The sequence below is a fragment of the Antechinus flavipes genome, chromosome 4 (assembly GCF_016432865.1).
Source record: "Antechinus flavipes isolate AdamAnt ecotype Samford, QLD, Australia chromosome 4, AdamAnt_v2, whole genome shotgun sequence".
Taxonomy (NCBI): Eukaryota; Metazoa; Chordata; class Mammalia; order Dasyuromorphia; family Dasyuridae; genus Antechinus; species Antechinus flavipes.
The window spans coordinates 475,659,714-475,679,340 of NC_067401.1; the positions used below are offsets into that span (position 1 = coordinate 475,659,714).

Here is a 19,627-nt window from a genome sequence, read left to right on the forward strand (position 1 = left end):
TCTAATTCCCACATATACTTGGTACTCAGCATGGTGATGTCATGGTTCTCTAGTTCCCACATATACTTAGTACTCAGAGTGGTGATGTCATGGTTCTCTAATTCCCACATATACTTAGTACTCAGCGTGGTGATGTCATGGTTCTCTAGTTCCCACATATACTTAGTACTCAGAGTGGTGATGTCATGATTCTCTAATTCCCACATGTACTTGGTACTCAGCGTGGTGATGTCATGGTTCTCTAATTCCCACATGTACTTGGTACTCAGAGTGGTGATGTCATGGTTCTCTAGTTCCCACATGTACTTAGTACTCAGCGTTTTGATGTCATGGTTCTCTAGTTCCCACATATACTTGGTACTCAGCGTGGTGATGTCATGGTTCTCTAGTTCCCACATATACTTAGTACTTAGCGTGGTGATGTCATGGTTCTCTAGTTCCCACATATACTTAGTACTTAGCATGCTGATGTCATGGTTCTCTAGTTCCCACATAATCAGTATGCTATAATGATGTAATTGTAATAGGTATATAAGGGTTAAGAAGGCCTGGAAGAGAGACATTTTATCTTTGACCATCCTCCTGGTTGGCTCTCCTGCCTCCTGCACTCCTGCACTAAATCAAGGCTGCTCCTGAGTTCCTCCAGAAAGCTAGCCCGAACATCACAGTGGACAATAAATATTTTTTAATGATTTGATCAATATTTAACATAAATCAACTAGATGTAACAGGAGAAGCACTTGATGGATGAGAAAGTTTGAATGTTTCCCAGGCTAAGTCTTTGTTTTGGTATCTTTAAGATGGAAATAATAATGTCTACCCTGCCTCCCTCAAGGGACAGTTCCAAAGCTAACTAGAGCGTAGATGTGAGAAAGCCTTAATAAACATAAAGCATCATTGAAATAGAAAATATTTCTCTCAACAAATGACAAGTGTTAAAAGTCTTCTCATTTCCTCCCTCTTTTAGTTACAATTATTAGGTGTTTTGCTGTTCAGTTTATAGCCAGTACTAGTGTTTGTTTGCCATTTCATTAATTTGGGGTTTAAACTTACCGTAACAATGAGACTATGACGCACCCAGCCTTCCCTTAGGAAGGTGTTAATGGATATTTTTGTTACTAGAGACCACAATCATACCAGCTACAGATTGTTGGGCCCCCAGGTGTACAGTTAGACAGATTCAGGTGGGCGGTAGCACAACTTCTAAATTACCGTATTAGAAGCCAAATGTAAACAGTCATAGAACAGAATGTCGCAGCCGGAAGGAATCTTGGAAGAGAGAGCATAGAATGTCAGTCCTGGGAGGGACCTTAGAAAACAGAAACTCACTTTGTTTATGAGGAAACTGAGTTCCAGGGAAATAAGTTACTTTGTACAGGCTAATACCAGGAATTGGGGTAGACGCTATAACCAACGCTTTTCCCACCAAGCCACGGGGGCTCCCCCTGAGGCCTTTGGAACAAGCATGGGAATGTTTTTCTGCTTGCTTATAATATTTGAGAATTTTTAGTTTCCAGGTTAAGAACCATTGCATCTCAGGATAAAGAGAAATTTCTCCCTCTATACTCTATCCTTGTCCAGCCTCATCTGAAAGATTGAATTCAGTTCTAGGGACACCATTTTAGGAGGGACATGAATGAACTGGAATCCCTCCAACAGAACATCCCAGAGGGTGACAGACTTCCAGTTCACTCCATATAAGAAATTACTTGAAGAGATTTGGGAGTGTGTAGCAGAGAGAAAGAGAGACTGGAGGAATCTGATAGCTATGTTCAAGTTTGGATGTGCTGTTATTTAATGGAGGGATTAAACCTGTTCTGCTTGGTCTTTGAAGGTAGAACCAGGTGTAGTGAGGGAAAGTTGTAAAGAGGTTAATTTAAGCTTGACATCTGGAGAAAGTTTCCAAAATGAAAGATCTGGTTTGAGATCTTCAGGCAAACGCTGCATGAGCATTCAACTACTCAGTCAGCAAGCATTTATTTAGAGTTTACTGTGTGCCGAGTACTTTGCTAAGGACTAGAGCAAGGCAAAAAATTAGCCCCTTCTCTCAAAGAGCTGATCCTCTAATGGGGGGAGACTGCATGTCAACAGCTATGTACAAGTAAATGTATGTACTTGTGTCATATGTGTGTCGTACGTGACATGATATGTGAGATAAATTGGATGTGTGCGTATTGTGTGTATGTATTTATAATAAATTGGAGATGATCAACAGTGGGAAGGCATAAGAATTAAGATGGATCAAGGAAGGCTTCATGGAAAAGATAGGGCTATAGGTGAGACTTGAAGAAAGCAGGGGAAGCCAGGAGACCGAGAAGAGGAAACAAAGCACGTGGGACAGCCAGTGAAAAGGGAGAAGACATGGAGTAGCAGGTGTGAGAAGACTGGGCAGGACCTAAGGCCTTTGGATGCCCAGTAGGATTTTATCTTTGGTCCTACAGGGGCAGCTAGGGAGCACCATAGTGCAGGGAGCATTGGCTTGGAATTGGGAAGACTCCCTGAGTTCAAATTCAGCTTCTGGAACTGAGTAGCTATGGAAACTTGGATAAGTCACTCACTTTGCCTCACTTGGTCATCTGTAAAATGATCTGGAAAAGAAAATATCAAAACCTTCAGTGTCCTTGCCCAGAAGTGCCCTACATGGGCCCATGAAGAAAGGACTCAATGGTGTAGGTGCTGCTGCCATGCAATGGAGAGGGGGGTGACTTGGTCAGATCTGAGGGGAAGCAGTGGCTACGTAGAGGTTAGGATCGCAGCAGAGTGAAAGAAGCACGTCGGAGCCAAATGATGAAGGAACCCGAATGCCAGCATCTGCAGTTTAAACTTAGATTGAGAAGCTGAGTGAACATAGATATAACCTGATGATCCTTAGATTACTTTTGAACCATACTAGAGAATATGTACTTGGAAACAGTCAATCTCAGAGGCTCAAAGACTGGCTAAAAGCTTATTTTTAGAGGCTTGGGAACATGCCAGGGCCTAAGCATAGTATTGACAATGAGCACATGGACTGAGAGATAATTTTACTTTTGTTCATTTAAACATATTAAATGACTAATATTAAAATTATTAATAATTAAACAAATTAAATTACTTATAAAAACTTTTTCTAGTGGTTCTGTGAATAATGTAAATAATAATAATCATTATTTTTCTTGGTTATTGCCATATTAGCAATGTGGGATTTGAAACCAGGGTCTCTGGCTTCAAGCTACCGTTGTGTTCACTGCATCTTGTTACCTGTATGAGGCAATGGGTGGAAAATGACTGAAGCATTATGGGTGGCAATAGAGGTGGTGTTATTATAAGAACTTAGTGATTTAAGGGAAGAAGCAAAGAAGTGGTTTTGAGAGCCTAAGGGCCGATTCCAATTCTTCTTGACTATGTAACTAAATAAATCATTTTACCTCTGACTCTTAATTTCCTCATCTTTAAAGTGGAGATAATAGTCTTGAATTATCTACTCCATGATTATAATGTGAAAACTCTTTTTAAAGCCTATCACTATGTTATTTTTGTAAGTATGATGTAGTCTTATACAGATGTAAATATAATAGAGATATAAGGTGGTTTCGTGGTTGGAGAGTTTTAAGGCCCATCTCTGACATACTGGCTAAAAGGCAATGTTTAACTTGTAGTTCCCTCAGGCTACTCTCTTAGGCTGGAAATCGAGTACTTGCCATGTAATAAATGCTTGATAAGTATTTTTAGGAAGGAAAGAAGAAACACTTATCATGTGTTCTTACTCTCTGTGCTAAATACTTATATACAAATAGAAAAAAAAAATAAGACAGGTTCAAAATAGTCTAAAAAGGGAAGTTTTGCCCAGGGGAGTGGTCTGGAAGTGAAGGGAATGGTGAGTGGAGCCATAGGATAATTCACTGGCAAGTTCTTTACAGATATGAAAAAGTGTATTTGACTCTTGTTCCAGGATTTGGAAGTGGAAGAAAGTGTTACATGGGCACATTGATGACTTGAACAGCAGAGGCATTAGAGATCTCGTTCTGGCTACTTATGAGAAACTCTGAGCAGTGAGGAGTGCATGGAATCCCAGGAATCAAGATAGAGAGACATGGCATAAAAGGCTATCTGTTCCATTTATTTTAAGCTCATTAGTTGATTTCTTGTAGGCCCAGTCTAGTTGACCTTCATTCTTGGGATATATCTCCTGGTGAATTTTTTATATTAGAATGAAATCCAAACCCTGGGTTCAGAATTCAGTTTTGTCACTTGCTACCTTTGTGAATTGATGCAAGTCCATATACCCCTCTGAGGATCTTCTCTCTCCTCTGTAAAATACAATAGGAATCCTTGATGTCTGGACCTTCCAGGGAGCCTATGAGGAGATTGGGTCTGTCCTGTAAGACTTTGTTCCCCATGAAGCCATTTCTTTTCTTTCTTTTTATTTTTTTTAAACATTTCCCTATGAGTCATGTTGGAAAAGAAAAAAAAAAAAATCAGAATAGAAGGGGAAAGCCACAAGAAAACAGTAATAACAAAAGGGGAAAATACTATTCTACAATCCACATTCACTCTTTATAGTTCTTTCTCTGGATGCAGATGACATTTTCCATCCCAAGTCTGTTGGAATTGCGTTGGATCAATTACCTTGCTGAGAAGAGTTAAATCTATCACAGTTGATCATCACGTAATTTTGTTGTTGCCATGTACAATATTCTCTTGACTCTACTCATCTCACTCAGCATCAGTTCATGTCAGTCTCTCCAGGCCTCTCTGACATCATCCTGTTGCTCATTTTTTACAGAATAATCATATTCCATAACATTCATATATCATAACTTACTCACCCATTCCCCCACTGATGGGCATCCACTCAGTTTACAGCTTCTTGCCACTAACATTTTTGCACATGGGGGTCCTTTCCCCTTTTTTAAGATTTCTTTGGGATACAGACCCAGTGATGGCACTGCTAGGTCAAAGGGTGTGTTCAGTCTTAGAGCCCTTTGGGCAAAGTTCCAAACTGTTCTCCAGAATGATTGGATCCATTCACATTTCCACCAAGACATCAGTGCTCCAGTTTTTTCACATCCCCTCCAACATTCGTCATTATCTTTTCCTGTCATCTTAGCCAATCTGAGAGATGAGAGGTGCTACCTCAGAGTTGTCTTAATTTGCATTTCTCTAATCAATAGTGATTTAGAGCATTTTTTTTTCATATGACAAGAAATGTAGGCCTTAGTTTCTTGACCCATGCGATGACTTTCCCCTTACAAGTCACTTGATCACGTATCCTTCCTGGACACATTTCTCAATATAATAGTGGGAACTATGAGATAGGTCCCTCCTCTCCTCTCCTACTCACCAGTGGCTGCTTCTATTTGCAGATGTGCCTCGTGGCAGCGGGGCTCACCTACCCTTGTCACCAGCTCACAGTGGGGAGACGGTCTTCACCAACACAAGCTCGGGAAGAGTCAGAAGAGGTAAGCTCTCCTGGGCACAGGACACAGCCTCCCAGTGGGAGGCCAGTAGACAGCTGAGACTTGGTTCTTCTTCTCCATCTTGGAATGTGGTGCTAAAAAATGCTTGGCCTGAATTTCTTGAGTTAGGGGAAGGATTCAGGCAACTGTCTGTCCTCCCAGCTGTATTATTTCTTTGTCATTGAAACTGGAGAAGCTGGTCATGGTGGGGAGAGGGGAGGAAGGTATATGCCCCTTGACCAACCCAAGGCCCCTTTGGCATTCTCACAATGTCAAGAGAAATAGAGAAGGCCCCCAGCACGCGGCAGATGTATGAGAAGTCAGGGACATGAGGCCTGCAGCTCCATTTGTGTGTTTAGGTACAACTGATTAAATAAAAAGTTTATAATGCTCAGTGGCATGAGTGCTAGATATATCTCTTAGAAGATCTGAGTTTAAATCCTAGCTCTGCCACTTGCTACCTTGTCATCTGTAGGACCAGGTTCCTTCTGCTTTGAGGACCTCAGTCTTCTCATCTGTAAAATGGAACAAGGGTAGATCTCTGAGTCTAAATATTGTGAGGAAATTTTGAGTGGGGAAGGGTCAAGAATTGAGACCTGGGAGAGAAGGATTCCCCCAAAGGTCCCATTCTCGTTGTATTTAAAGTTCTTGGTTGGATCACTAACCCTGTTTTTGTGTTTTTCATTGTATCTGAAAATGATCATATTTGCTGATATTAGTTAAATTTTTAACAAAAAAGAGATTTTTTTTTTCAAATGCACAAGAAGCTATTCTGTAAGGGAGTGAAGTTTTTTTCTCCTACCACCTTGTTACTGTTTTCTTGATTCTTTTAGTACAATTTTCCTGCACACAATGCTTTTGTTCCAAGAGATCCAAGTGTTTTCTGCTGTTTTTCTCTGCATTGTTGAATACAGCCTAAGGAGGAGTTAAAATATGTCCTCCATGCCTGGGTTCCCTCATGTTAAATGATCTAGCTAAAAAAAAGGCACGAATGTCTGTTCATAAATATTGCTTGAACAGTTTGCTGAAAGGTGACAAGAGCCTAGTTTCTTTATATAACCTTTCTTTCTCTGACCCTCCTTTTCAAGGTTTGTTGCATTGAAAGCCATCACCAATGATGGTAGAGCATTTTTATTCAGTTTAATTCAGTCAACATTTATTAAGCACCTTCTGATACACTTACAGAAGATGTATATCTGCATATCTACAACTCAGATCTTTGAGAGATACAAAAGAGAACACTGTATTTTATGAGACATTTCAGACCATAAGACCATGGCGGAGTAGAGCAGAAGATACTAGGGTGAGATAGCAGGGGCTGCCATGCAAGTATCCAGAAATGTCCATCACTGAATGTTATTTGGAGTAATGAGATGGCCCAGATGGATGGAGTGACTGGCCTGGAGGCAGGAACACCTGAACACAAATCCAGCTTCAGACACTTTACTAGCTGTGTGACCCTGTCATTCTACCCTGTTTGCCTCAGTTCCTCATCTGTGAAATGAATTAGAGAAGGAGATAGTAAGCCATTCCAAGAAAACCCCAAATGGGACCACAAAAAAGTCAGACATGACTGAAAAGACTGAACAATAACAAGGAATATTGTTCACTTAATCAACAGGCTTTTATTAAGTTCTCCTCTCTCCCAGGCTCTATGTAAGATATTGGGATTACTGCCTAACTCTTCTGCTACTTGGATTTTAGATTCTTTACTGTACCTCTTGCAGAGGGTTGATGGGAAAGGGAAAAGTATCTCTAAGTAAGTTTTTACACAGACCTTGAATTTAGAGTGTTCCAGTCAAAGAATTTCAAGAGTCAGAAGAGAATTCATCATTTTTCATCCTCTCATAAAATGGAAGGATTTTTGTTTTTGCATCAGTGGCACCTAATGACAATAGTATAGACACTGTCTGTGAAAAGAGCTCCCAGAGACAGCTCCAAGATGGCAGAGCAGACGAGTTTGCCTGAGCTCTCCCAAATTCCCCTGTAAATAACTTTAAAATAGTGCCTCAAAATGAATCTCGAGCAGCAGAACCAACAAGAAGTAGGAGTAAAATAACTTTCCAGATCAAAACAACTTATAAGGAGAGAAAATAAAAGGTCTTTTTGTTGTTTTGAGAATGTAGCGCAGTCCGGCTCAGGCCATGGTTCAGACAGCTAGTCAGAAAAAGGGAACATTTTATTGGCCCTGGATGCAGGACTCTATTGTATTGCCCATCTTAAAGAGTGCAGTCCTGGGATGAGGAAGAGCACAGTACCAGGATGGAAAAGAGTGCTTGTAATTGTGTACAGACCAAGAACGTGATGACCACGACTCTCTTTAGGTCATACCTCCTTGGAAAAAATAAATACTTGCAGACCTTCAGAATTAGCTCTGCAAACAGCAGCACAAAAACTTGAAATTTGGAATGGGGCCCCCTTCCCCCTGGAAGCAAATCCCACTTTAGCATAAAATTAAAAGTAAAGAAATAGGCTGTAAAAATGAGCAAACAACCAAAAAAAAACTTGAAAAACAAACTCAGAGCCTCAAACTAAAACTAAAACATGAATTGATAGCAGAATCAAAAAGAATTCCTGAAAGAGCTCAAAAAAGATTTTAAAAATTCAAATAGCAGAGGTAGAGAAAAATTGGGAGAATTATGTAAAATCGTAAAGAAAAAAGTCAACAGTTTGGTAGAGAAGGCACACACAAATACTGAAGAAAATAACAGTTTAGAAACCAGAATAGGCCAAATAGTTTAAAAACAAACAAGCAAAAAAGATGTATAAAAATTCATTGAAGAAAAGACCATCTTAAAAAGTAGAATTTGCCAAATGGAAAAATAGGTACAAACGCTCACTAAAAAAAATAATTGGGCAAGTAGCTAATGACTTCATGAGCCATCCAGAACAAATCAAACAAAATCAAAAGGATTTTTAAAAAGTAGAAGAAAATGTCAAATCTCTCAATGGGAAACAGCTGGCCTAGAAAATAAATCAAGGAGAGATAATTTTAAGAATTTTTTGATAACCTGGAAGCCATCATCAAGAGAACATAATCTTTCTAGATGAAAAGAGTTCTCATATCTAGAACCAGAGCATAAAATAGAAATTGAAAAAATTCACCATTAGGACTCAGTATTTGGCAAAAATTGCTGGGAAAACTAGAAAATAATATGGCAAAAACTAGACATAGACCCACATCTCATACCATATCAAGATAAGGTAGAAATGTGTTCATGATTTAGACATAAAAGATGATACTATAAGCAAATTAGGAGAGCAAGGGATAGTTTACCTGCCAGATCTTTGGAGAAAGAAAGAATTTATAGAACATTATGAGAGAGAGAAATAGAGAACATTATGAAGTACAAAATAGTTAATTTTGATTATGTTCAATTAAAAAGGTTTTGCACAGACAAAACCAATGTAGCCAAAATGAGAAGGGAAGCAGAATGCTCAAGGGGAAATGTTTATAGGCAGTGTTTTTGATAAAGGAATCATTTTTAAAATACAGAGAGAACTGAGTCAAATTTATAAGAATACAAGTCATTCCCCAGTTGATAACTAGTCAAAGGATATGAAGAGGCAGTTTTCAGATGAAGAAATTAAAGTCATCGATAATCATCTGAAAAAAATCACTATTAATTAGAGAAATGCAAATTAAAATAACTGAGATACCACCTCAAACCTTTCAGACTGGCTAAGATGACAGAAAAAGATAATGATAAACGCTGGAGGGAATGTGGGAAAACTGGAACACTGATACATTGTTGGTAGAGTTGTAAACTGATCTAGCTATTCAGGAGAGGAATTTGGAACTATGCCCAAAGGGCTACCAAACTATGTATACTCTTTGATCCAGCAGTGTCTCTACTGGGCCTGTATTCTAAAGAAATCATAAAAGAGGGAAAAGGATCCACATATGCAAACATTTATGTAGTGGCAAAGAATTGGAAATTGAGGGGATGCCCATCAGTTGGGGAATAATTGAATAAGTTAGGATATATGAATATAATGTAATATTGTTATTCTAAAAGAATGATGAGCAGGCTAATTTCAGAAAACCTGGAAAGACTTACATAAACTGATGAAGAGTGAAGTAAGCAGAACCAAGAGAGCACTGTACATAGCAATTACAAGATTATGTGATGATCAGCTGTGATAACCTTAACTCTTCTCAGCAATACAATGATTCAAGGCACTTTCAATAGACTTGGGATGGAAAATGCCATCCATACTCAGAGGAGGAATTATGAAAACTGAAAGTGGATCAAAGCTTACTTTTTTTCACCTTTTATTGCTGTTGTTTTCTTATAGTTTTCCTACTTTGTTTTGATTTTTCTTTCCTTACATGATTAATATGGAAATTTGTTTAAAATGTTTGTACATGTATAACCTATATCAGATTGTTTGCTCTCTTGAGGAAGGGAGGTAGAAAATAATCTGGAAATCAAAATTTTACAAAAATGAATGTTGAAAACTATTTTTACATATAAATTTACATGTAAATAAAATGCCATTGAAATTCTTTTAAAAATTCATCAATCACCTGAAAAAAATTCCAAAATGAAAACTCCCAGAAATATTAGAGCCAAATTCCAGAACTCCCAGATCAGAGAGAAAATACTTCAAGCAGCCAGAAAGAAACAGTTCAAGTACCATGGAGTCACAGTCATTATTTACTGCTATATAGATCACAACAGATTGTATCAAATCATTGGAGTACCAGATCATCTTATTTGTGTACAGAAGAACCTATATGTGGGCCAAGAAGCTATGGAATGCATAGCTGACTCATTTAAAATTGGAAAAGGAGTAGGATAAAATTGTATATTTTCATTTTATTTAACTTATATGCACAGTACACCAAGTAAACTGTCGAGCTAGATAAATCAAAAGCTAGAATTAAAGTTGCTGGGAGAAATATCAATAATCTCAGATATACAAATGATACTACTCTGATGGCAGAAAGTAAAGAGTAATTAAAAGGCTTCTTGATGAGAATGAAAAAGGAAATTGTAAAAGCTGGCTTGACACTTAAAAAAACTAAGATTTTTATAAGTGTTCTCATCATTTCCTGAGAAATTAAAGGTGTAAGAATAGAAGCAATATCAATTTTTATATTCTCGGGCCCAAAGATCACTGAAACTATGCAATTATAGTGGCTGCAGCCATGAAATTAAATGATGCTTGCTCCTTGGAAGGAAAGCTATGGTAAACTAAGACAGCAGACTCAAAAACAGAGATATCACCTTGTCCACAAAGATTCAAATATTCAAAGCTATGGTTTTCTTTCCATTGATAATGTATGGCTGTGAGAGTTGTACTGGAAGGAAAATCGAGTGCCACAGAATTGATACTTTTGAAATGTGATTCTGGAGAAGAGTTTTGAGAGTACCTTAAACAGCAAGTACATCAAATCAGTCAATACTTAAATTAATTCAGGTTATTCACTGGTAGGTTAAATACTTAGATATTTTTCTCACATAATGAAAAGACTGGACTCATTAAGAAAGACCCTAATGCTGAAAAAGATTTAAGGCAAAAGAGAAATATGATGGCAGAGGACAAGATAGAAACAATGAGCATAAACTTGGACAGACTTTGGGAGACAAAGGAGAACAAAAAGGCCTGACATGCTATGGACAAGGAGATCATGAAGAGTTAGGCATGATGAACAATAACCACAGTCAGGTTCTCATAAGATTTAGTAGCTTCTATATTAAAAGATTGGAGAGCTTGGAATATGATATTCCAGAGGGTAATCATCTCCCCAGCAGAAATGAGTGTATGATCCTTTCAGGAAAAAGTGGCTATTCAGTAAAATAGAAAACTGGGAAGGATTCATGATAAAAAGACCAGAGCTGAATAACATAAAAAAGTAAAAAAGCTAATCAATAGGATGCAGTAAGAGGGAGAGACAAACAAACAGACAGACATGTGGACGGGGTGGGGAAATGGAGAGAAATAGACAATTGTTATTACTATGAATGTGAATGGAATGAACTCGCCCACAAAACAGAAATTCTTCACTATGTTTTTTACAAGAAAAAGGGAGATCTACAGAGTAAAGGTAAAGAAAGAAGTTAAGGAGATGAATAGAATTTTTCTTTTGGAAGCAGTTGGGGTTTAATGACTTGTTCAGGGTAACACAGCTTGTATCAGAAGTTGGATTTCACCTCAGGTCTTCCTGACTCCCCCATCCACTTTATTCACTGTCTTTTATCCATTTCACCATCTAGCTGCCCCGGATGAATAGAATTTTTAAAAATTTAGATATGATAAACCTCTGAAGAAAATTGAACTGGGAATAAAAAGGAACTTTTTTTTTTTCAATAGTACATGGCACCTACACACAAAAAAGGACCATGAAACTTCTTAACCACATGCAAAAAAAAAAAAAAAAAAAAAAAAAAGCAAAAATCCTTTTCAGATGAAAATAAAATAAAATTTACTTTTAATAAAGGGCCATGGTAACAGATTAAAAATTAAATGGAAACTTAATAATCTAATTCTAAAGAATGAGTGAGTTAAAGAACAAATTTTAGAAATAATTAATATTTAATTTCACTAAAGAGAATAGCAACAATGAAACAACGTACTAATATTTACAAGATGCAACCAGAGCACTTAAAGGAAATGTTATTTCTCTAAACACTTACTTCAAGAAGATAGAAAAAGAACAAATCAGTGAACTTGGCATGCAATTAAAAAAAAAAAACTAGAGAAAGAACTAATCCTCACTCCTTTCAATACAAAACTGAAATCTTGATAATGAAAGGAGAGAGTAATACAATTGAAAGTAAAAAAATCGTTGACCTAATAAAACTATATACTTGGTTTTATGGAGAAAAACAAACAATAAAAACATTGTAAAAGAAAACTAAAATACCAGTATCAAAAATGAAAAGGGTGAATTTCCCATCATTGAAGATACAATTATTAGGAGTTATTTTTGCCCAATATATCCCAGTAAATCCAACACAGTAATAAAATGGATGGATATCTACAAAAATATAAATTATCTAGATTAACAGAAGAGAAAGCAAAATATTAAAAATTTCCCTCTTAGAAAAAGAAATTAAATAAATCATTACTGAGTTCTCTAAGAAAAAAAGATGGGATTGATAAATGAATTCTACCAAACATTTAATGAACAATTAATTCCAATAACATATAAACTATTTGGGAAAATAGGCAAAGACACTGTCCTGTCAAATTCCTTTTATATGACACAAATTTGATACCAGTACCTAAACTAGGAAGGGCAAAAACAGGGAAAGAAAACTATAGACCAATTTCTTTTCTAAAATTTATTTTGAATAATATTTTATTACAATTACATGTACTTGTACATATGACTACATATAAAAACAATTTAACATTTTTTTTTAATTTTGAATTCTAAATCACTCTTTCCTTCACCTATCCCCTTTCTAAGAAGACAAGCAATTTTGCATGTGCAATCATGCAAAACATATTTCCATATTTAGTCACATTATAAAAGAAAATATAGGTCTCCCCTTCCAAATACACACACACACACACACACACACACACACACACACACACACAAAATAAATAATATGCTTCTACCTAATTCAGACTTGATCAGTTCTCTCTCTCTCTCTCTCTCTCTCTCTTTCTTTCTCTCTTTCACAATTAGGGTTAAGTGACTTGCCCAGGGTCACAGCTAGGAAGTGTTAAGTGTCTGAAGCCAGATTTGAACTCAGGTCTTCCTGACTTCAGGGCTGGTGCTCTGTCTACTACACTACCTAGCTTCTCCCCATAATCAGTCCTTTTTATGGATGTAGATAGCATTTTTCATTGTGTGTGCCTTGGTATAGTGTAGGATCATTTTATTGCTAAAAATAGTCAAGATGTTCATAATTGATGTTCATACAATATTGCTGTTATTCTGGTTCTACTCACTTCACTCTTACTACACTTCATATAAGACTTCAGTTTTTATGAAAGAATCCTGTTTGTCATTTCCTATAGCATGGTAATATTCCATTATAATCATATGTCACAATTTCTTCAGCTATTCCACAATTGATGAGCATCTCCTCAATTTCCAATTTTTTGCCATCACAAAGAGTTGCTATAAATATTTTTGTACATATAAGTCCTTTTCTGTCTTCCTTTTTTCTCTTTCTTCTCTGTCTCTGCCTCTCAAAACATGTATATAAAACCTTTCACCTCTCAAAATAAATTGTATTATCAAAATTATAACTATTACTAAACAGAAAATTATTATTCTATTCCCTCCCCTGTATCTATGTTTAAGGACAAATACAAATAATAATGGAATGTTTCAATTTACAAACTTCTCAAAACATTTATTTTTATTAAAAACATTAGAAAGCATAGGAATGAGTAGAGCTTTTCTTAAAATAATTATATCTCTCTAAACCTACCAGCAGGCATTATTTATAATGAGGTTAAGCTAAAAGCCTTCACAGTAAGAATAAGGGTGAAGCAGGAATGCTCATTATCACCACTAGTACTCATTTTTATACGCGAAATGCTAGCTGTCACAAGAAAAGAAAACTATTACTCATTTTTATACTAGAAATGTTAGCTATCACAATAAAAGAAATTGAAGGAATTAGAGTTGACAGCACAAAAACAAAACTGTCATTCTTTGCAAATGATATGTTGAAATACATGGAGAATCCTAGAAAAACAACCTTGAAAAGTTGAAATAATTGACAACTTTAACAAAGTTGCAGAATATAACAAACCCCCATAAATCATCAGCATTTCTATATTATCAACAAAATTCAGCAAAAAGAAAGAAATTCTAGTTAAAATAGCTATAGATGATACCAAATACTTGGAACTCTACCTGCCAAGACAAATCCAGGAACCATATGAACACAATTACAAAACACTTTTACACAAAAATTAGATCTGAACAATTGGAAAAATACCAATTGCTCATGCCAGTATAATAAAAATGGCAAGTCTACCTAAATAAATTTAATTATTCAGTATCATAACAATCAAACTACCAAAATTTCTTTTCTAAAGCTAGAAAAAAATAACAGTAAAATTCATTTAGAACAAAAAGTTAAGAATATTAAGGGAATCAGTAAAAAAAAAAAAAAAAGTGGCTTAGTCATACCAGATCTCAAAATATATTACAAAGCTGTAATCACAAAACAATCTGGTACTGGTTAAGAATTATAGGGGCGCATTAGGGAACTAGATTATATGTACAATGGTCATTTTCTACAATAAACAGTAGGAAATAACCATAGTAATCTAGTATTTTAGAAATACAAAGATTTAAGTTCTTGACATTAAGCTCATTATTTGACAAAAAGTCTCTAGGAAAACAGGAAGGCAATTTGACAGAAAATAGGTATAGACCATATGCTAAGATTAAGTCAAAATAAATAAATTATTTGGATATAAAAGTTGATAATATAGCAATAATAATTATAACATAAGCAAATTAGGGGAATGTGGAATATTTTACCTATCAAAATCTATGGATAAGGGAAGAATTTATTACCAAGAATGAGATAACATTATGGAATGTAAGATGGATAATTGTGTTTGCATTAAATTTTAAAAGCTTGCACAAACAAAACCAATGCAGGCATGATTAGAATGAAAACAGAAAGCGGTATTTTACAGTAAATTTCTCTGATAAAGGTCTCATGTCTCACATATACAGAGAACTGAGTCAAATTTTTAAGAATGAGTCATTCAACTGATATGGTCAAAGGATATGAACAGACAATTTTCAGGTAAAGAAATCAAACCTATCTATAGTTCTATAAAAATACTTTAAATTAGTTTTGATTAAAGAAATGTAAATTAAAACTATTCTCAGGTACTACTTCATACCTATTAGATTGGCTAATATGACAGGAAAAGAAAATAATAAATGTTGGCGGGAATGTGGAAAAATTGGGACATTATTGGTGGAGAACCATAAAACTCTATGCCCTATGAATACCACGACTAAGTTTATATCCCCCAAAAAATTAACAAAAGAGAGATAAAAAATAGGACCTATATATACAAAAATATTTACAGTAGCTCTTTTTGTGGTGGCAAAGAATTAGAAATTGAGGGCATACCCAACAATTGGGGAATGGCTGAACAAATTATGGAACGGTTGGTTAGTTGTCCTTCATTCTCAAAGAGCATCACAATGATATCACTGTGTTAGAGTCAAGTTACAGTGTGTCTGCCTGGTTGATCAGACCAGTGTGAGCTCAGACAGGTCGGGCACAAATATTTCACATGAACATTTGGAGTGGATTCTCTAAATTTGGGCATCTTGTGTTTCTTTTGAACTATGTCAGTTCTGCTTTGCTCATACAGCAAAGCCCCTTCTTGGATGATGGCACACTGTGCCTGATAATCCTGGTCAGTGCTTCCCATGTCAGGCATTTAATTCCAAAGTTTTTCAGAGAGCCTTTCAGGGACTATAATGGGATGTTGCTGTGCTGTATGAGGTGATGAGCAGGATGCTTTCAGAAAAAACTTGGGAAAGATTGACATGATGTAAAGTGAAGTGAGCAGAACCAGGAAAACTGTTTTCAGCGATACAATCATCCAAGAAAATCCTAAAGGACACATGATGAAAAAATACTTTCCAGAGGAAAATTTCAAAGTAGGTCAGAAAACGCCAAGCTCTCCAAATTTTCCCCAGAAACAAGACAGAACATTACCTCTAAGTGAACTTAAGAGCCGCAGAAATACATAAAAGTCAGGGTGATTCAGTTGTTCTCCTAAAATAATTTGAGACTACCTCCAGAAAAACTCCACTTCTTGGGATGCCTTCATTGAAGTGCAGACTCCTCTAGCCCCAGTCCAATTGAATCAGCCACCCAGCCCTGGCAGTGTCTTGGTCTGTTTGGCAGCCTCGGCCTCCAGAACTTCAATTGTCCTTTCTTCTCAAAGAGGACCAGGTGAGGCTGAGCTATGCACAGTCCCCAGCTCACTGCTTCTCGGAGTCCTCCAGAACCAGGGACAAAACACAGATCTGGAGGCAATGGGAGACCCTGGTCTTTTTAAGCCAAGATCTGGGCCAGGGCTCACTTTGTCAGAGCTGAATAGGGGAAGATGGAAGGATTCTCCAGCTCTGCAGACCGAATGTGGGCCCAGGCCATGCCCTGGGAGTGCAGTAGCAAAATGTGGACACTTGCAGAATATCGGAGTCCCTGGTATCTGTTTCAGAGCAGAGAAGAGAGCTGAAATGTGCAGACTTGAGAGGTTTGCAGGTACATTTTAGGGACCTATCTTGCCCTGGTGGAGAGGAGTATTTGAAGTTGGACTCCTAGACAGTGATCAGAAAATAAGAATAAGGATTTGAGGACACCTTTCCTACATCTTGGGAATAGAACCTGATTACAATAATAAGCTGTTAAAAATATAAGCAAAGAGAAAAACCTATTCATAGACAAGCACTATTATAGGGCTAGAGAAGATCTAAGTTCATATTCAGAGGAAGATGGTGAAGTTTGAAAAGCTATTCCAGCTTTATAGAGAAACATCAAATGGTCACAAGCCCAAAAAGAGTTCTTATAAAAACTTTATGAAGGAACTTCAAAAATCAAATAAGAGATTGAGGAAAAATTGTTAGGGGGTGGGGAGGGAAGAACAATCTAAGAAAAGGGGAGGAAGGTCAAATGGAAAAAGAAATCCAGAAACTTAAGGAAGAAAATAACTCATTGAAATATTGAATTCATCAAGGGAAGCTAATGACGTCATACATAAGACACCAAGAAATAATAAAGTCAAAAGAATGGGGGGACAAAAGGAAGAATTTGAAACTTACTAGGAAAACAGTTGATCTGGAGAAAGATCAAGGAGAGGCAAAGAATTGTTGAAACACTTAGAAGTTATGATAAGGAAAAAAACTCTTGATACAATATTATAAGAAATTATTTTTCAAAGAGCAAAAGAGCTGGGGCTGTAACCAAAAATAATTTACTCAGCAAGTATAATTCTGAACACCCCCCCCACACACACACACACACAAAGGACATTTAATGAACTGAACAACATTGGAATATTTGTGACCAAAAAAATTAAAATAAAACTCAATAGAAAATTTAGCATTCTGGGCTAAACATTAAAGATTAATCATACAGGACTCAATAAGATCAAAATGTTTAGTACCATTTTGTGAAAATATTATCAATACTCTCAAAACTGTCATCATTACTTGGGTAGTTTGAAAGGAAGGTTTGGGCTGAGCCAAGTATGGGAGTTGATTTTTAAAAATAAAATTGGTTAGGGAAAGGTAAAAAGGACCAATTATCTCTTCCAAATGAAGCATGAATGAAGCACTGATACAGCAGAAGCAGGTGGGTGTGAAGGGCTGGTAGTGCTGGAACCTTATTCTCATCTAAACTGGGTTAAAGAGGGAACAATATAATACATCTAGAAAGGTATAAATGAAGGGCAAGGGAACAGGATATGGGAAGGACTTTTAGAAGTATTTGTAGATTAAGAATTAGGAGCGGGGAGAGGTCTGTTAGAGGGTGGGCAGATCAAGAATAGAAGGGTAAGGGGAGAGGATATGGGAGGGATTTTTCTTAAAAGAGTGCAGATTAAGGAGGTAGTGCTTAGAAGTAAATTAGACATGTAAGGAGGGTCAGGTTATAAAAAGAAAACTGAGAAGGGTTATAGTGAGGAAAATTAGGATGGAGAGAAATACACAAATGGTATTATAACTGTAGCTGTGAATGGAATGAACTCATTCATAAATTGGAAACAGCAGAATAGATTAAAAATCAGAGTTTGATAGTATATTGTTTATAAGAAACACATTTTTAAATGAGAGATACAGAATTCAAATAAAGAGCTGGAGCAGAATTTATTATGCTTCAGCTGATGTTAAAAAAGCATTGGTAGCAATCATGATCTTAGATAAAGTTAAAGTGAAAATAGAATTATAATTAAAACAGATAAGCAGGAAAAATGCATTATGATAAAAGATATCAGACAGTGAATCAATATCAATACTAAATCTATGTGTGCCAAATATTATAGCATCTACATTTTTAAAGTAAAAGTTAAATGAATTACAGGTGGAAATAGTAGTGGACAACTTGAGTCTTTCCCTCTCAGAATTTGATAAATCTAATCAGAAAATAAATTTTTAAAAAAAGAAGTAAAGGAAGTGAATAAAGTTGTAGATAAGCTGGATATGATAGCAATCTGGAGAGAATTGAATACACAAAAAGGAATACACATTTTCTCAGTGGTAATTGATACAAAATGGTGCATGATTTACAAAGATAAACCATATATTAGGGCATAAAAATTTATAATCAAATGCAGAAAGGCAGAAATATTAAATGCATCCTTTTCAGATCACAATGCAATAAAGATTATATTTAGTTAGGGAACCATAGAAACAAAATTAAAAACTAGAGACTAAGTAATTTTAAATTTAAATTTAAAAAAAATCTTAAATAATAAAATTAAATTTTATATATTTTATTATTTTAATTTAAAAATGGGTGGATTAAAGAACAAATCATAGAAACAATTTTATTAGAGGGAATAATAGCAACATATAAAAACTTATGGGCTATAGCAAAAGCAGTATCAGAGGGAAAATGTATATCTAAATGTTTATGTCAGTAAATTAGAGAAAGAAAATGGTGAGTTGGGCATACGACTTTAAAAACTAGAAAAAGAACAAACTAAAAATCCCCAATTCAACACAAAATTAGAAATCCTAAAAATCAAAGTTAAAATTATTAAAATTGAGTATAAGAAAACCATTGAATTAATAAAAACTTAGGAGTTGGTTTTATTTTTTTATTTTTTTTAAATAACTTTTTATTGATAGAACCCATGCCAGGATTTTTTACAGCATTAAGTTAGTTTTATTTTTAAAAATTACTAATAACACATGCTATTGTAAATATGATTTTAAAAAATAGGAAGAAAACCAAATTACCAGTATCAAAGGCTGGCTAGATCTTTATTCAACTCTTACCCTAACTCCTAACTCTGGATTCTATCCACCATGTTCCTAACAAGAATTATCTTTTCCTTGTGACTCTTCCCCTTCCCCTTTAGCTTCCTTTTAGGCATTGTTCTCTAGTCCATGGGGGCAATATCTATCTTTGCTTTTGCTTTCCCGGGGTTTGACCCAGTGTCTGGCACATAGAAATGTTCAACCACTTGATGGGAGTTTATTGAGGCATAGCAAGGGGCAGTGA

The 19,627-nt window shown here is 35.9% G+C and overlaps 1 protein-coding gene across 2 annotated transcripts in view; it reads left to right on the top strand.

Moving 5' to 3' along the window:
• Nucleotides 1-19,627, top strand: part of FAF1 (Fas associated factor 1) — a 402,722-nt gene that overhangs the window by 282,036 nt on the left and 101,059 nt on the right. For both annotated transcript variants that reach the window (XM_051999721.1, XM_051999722.1), the window contains exon 9: nucleotides 5,346-5,441. In XM_051999721.1, coding sequence (XP_051855681.1) covers nucleotides 5,346-5,441 — 96 coding nt within the window. The remainder of the gene's footprint in view (nucleotides 1-5,345; nucleotides 5,442-19,627) is intronic.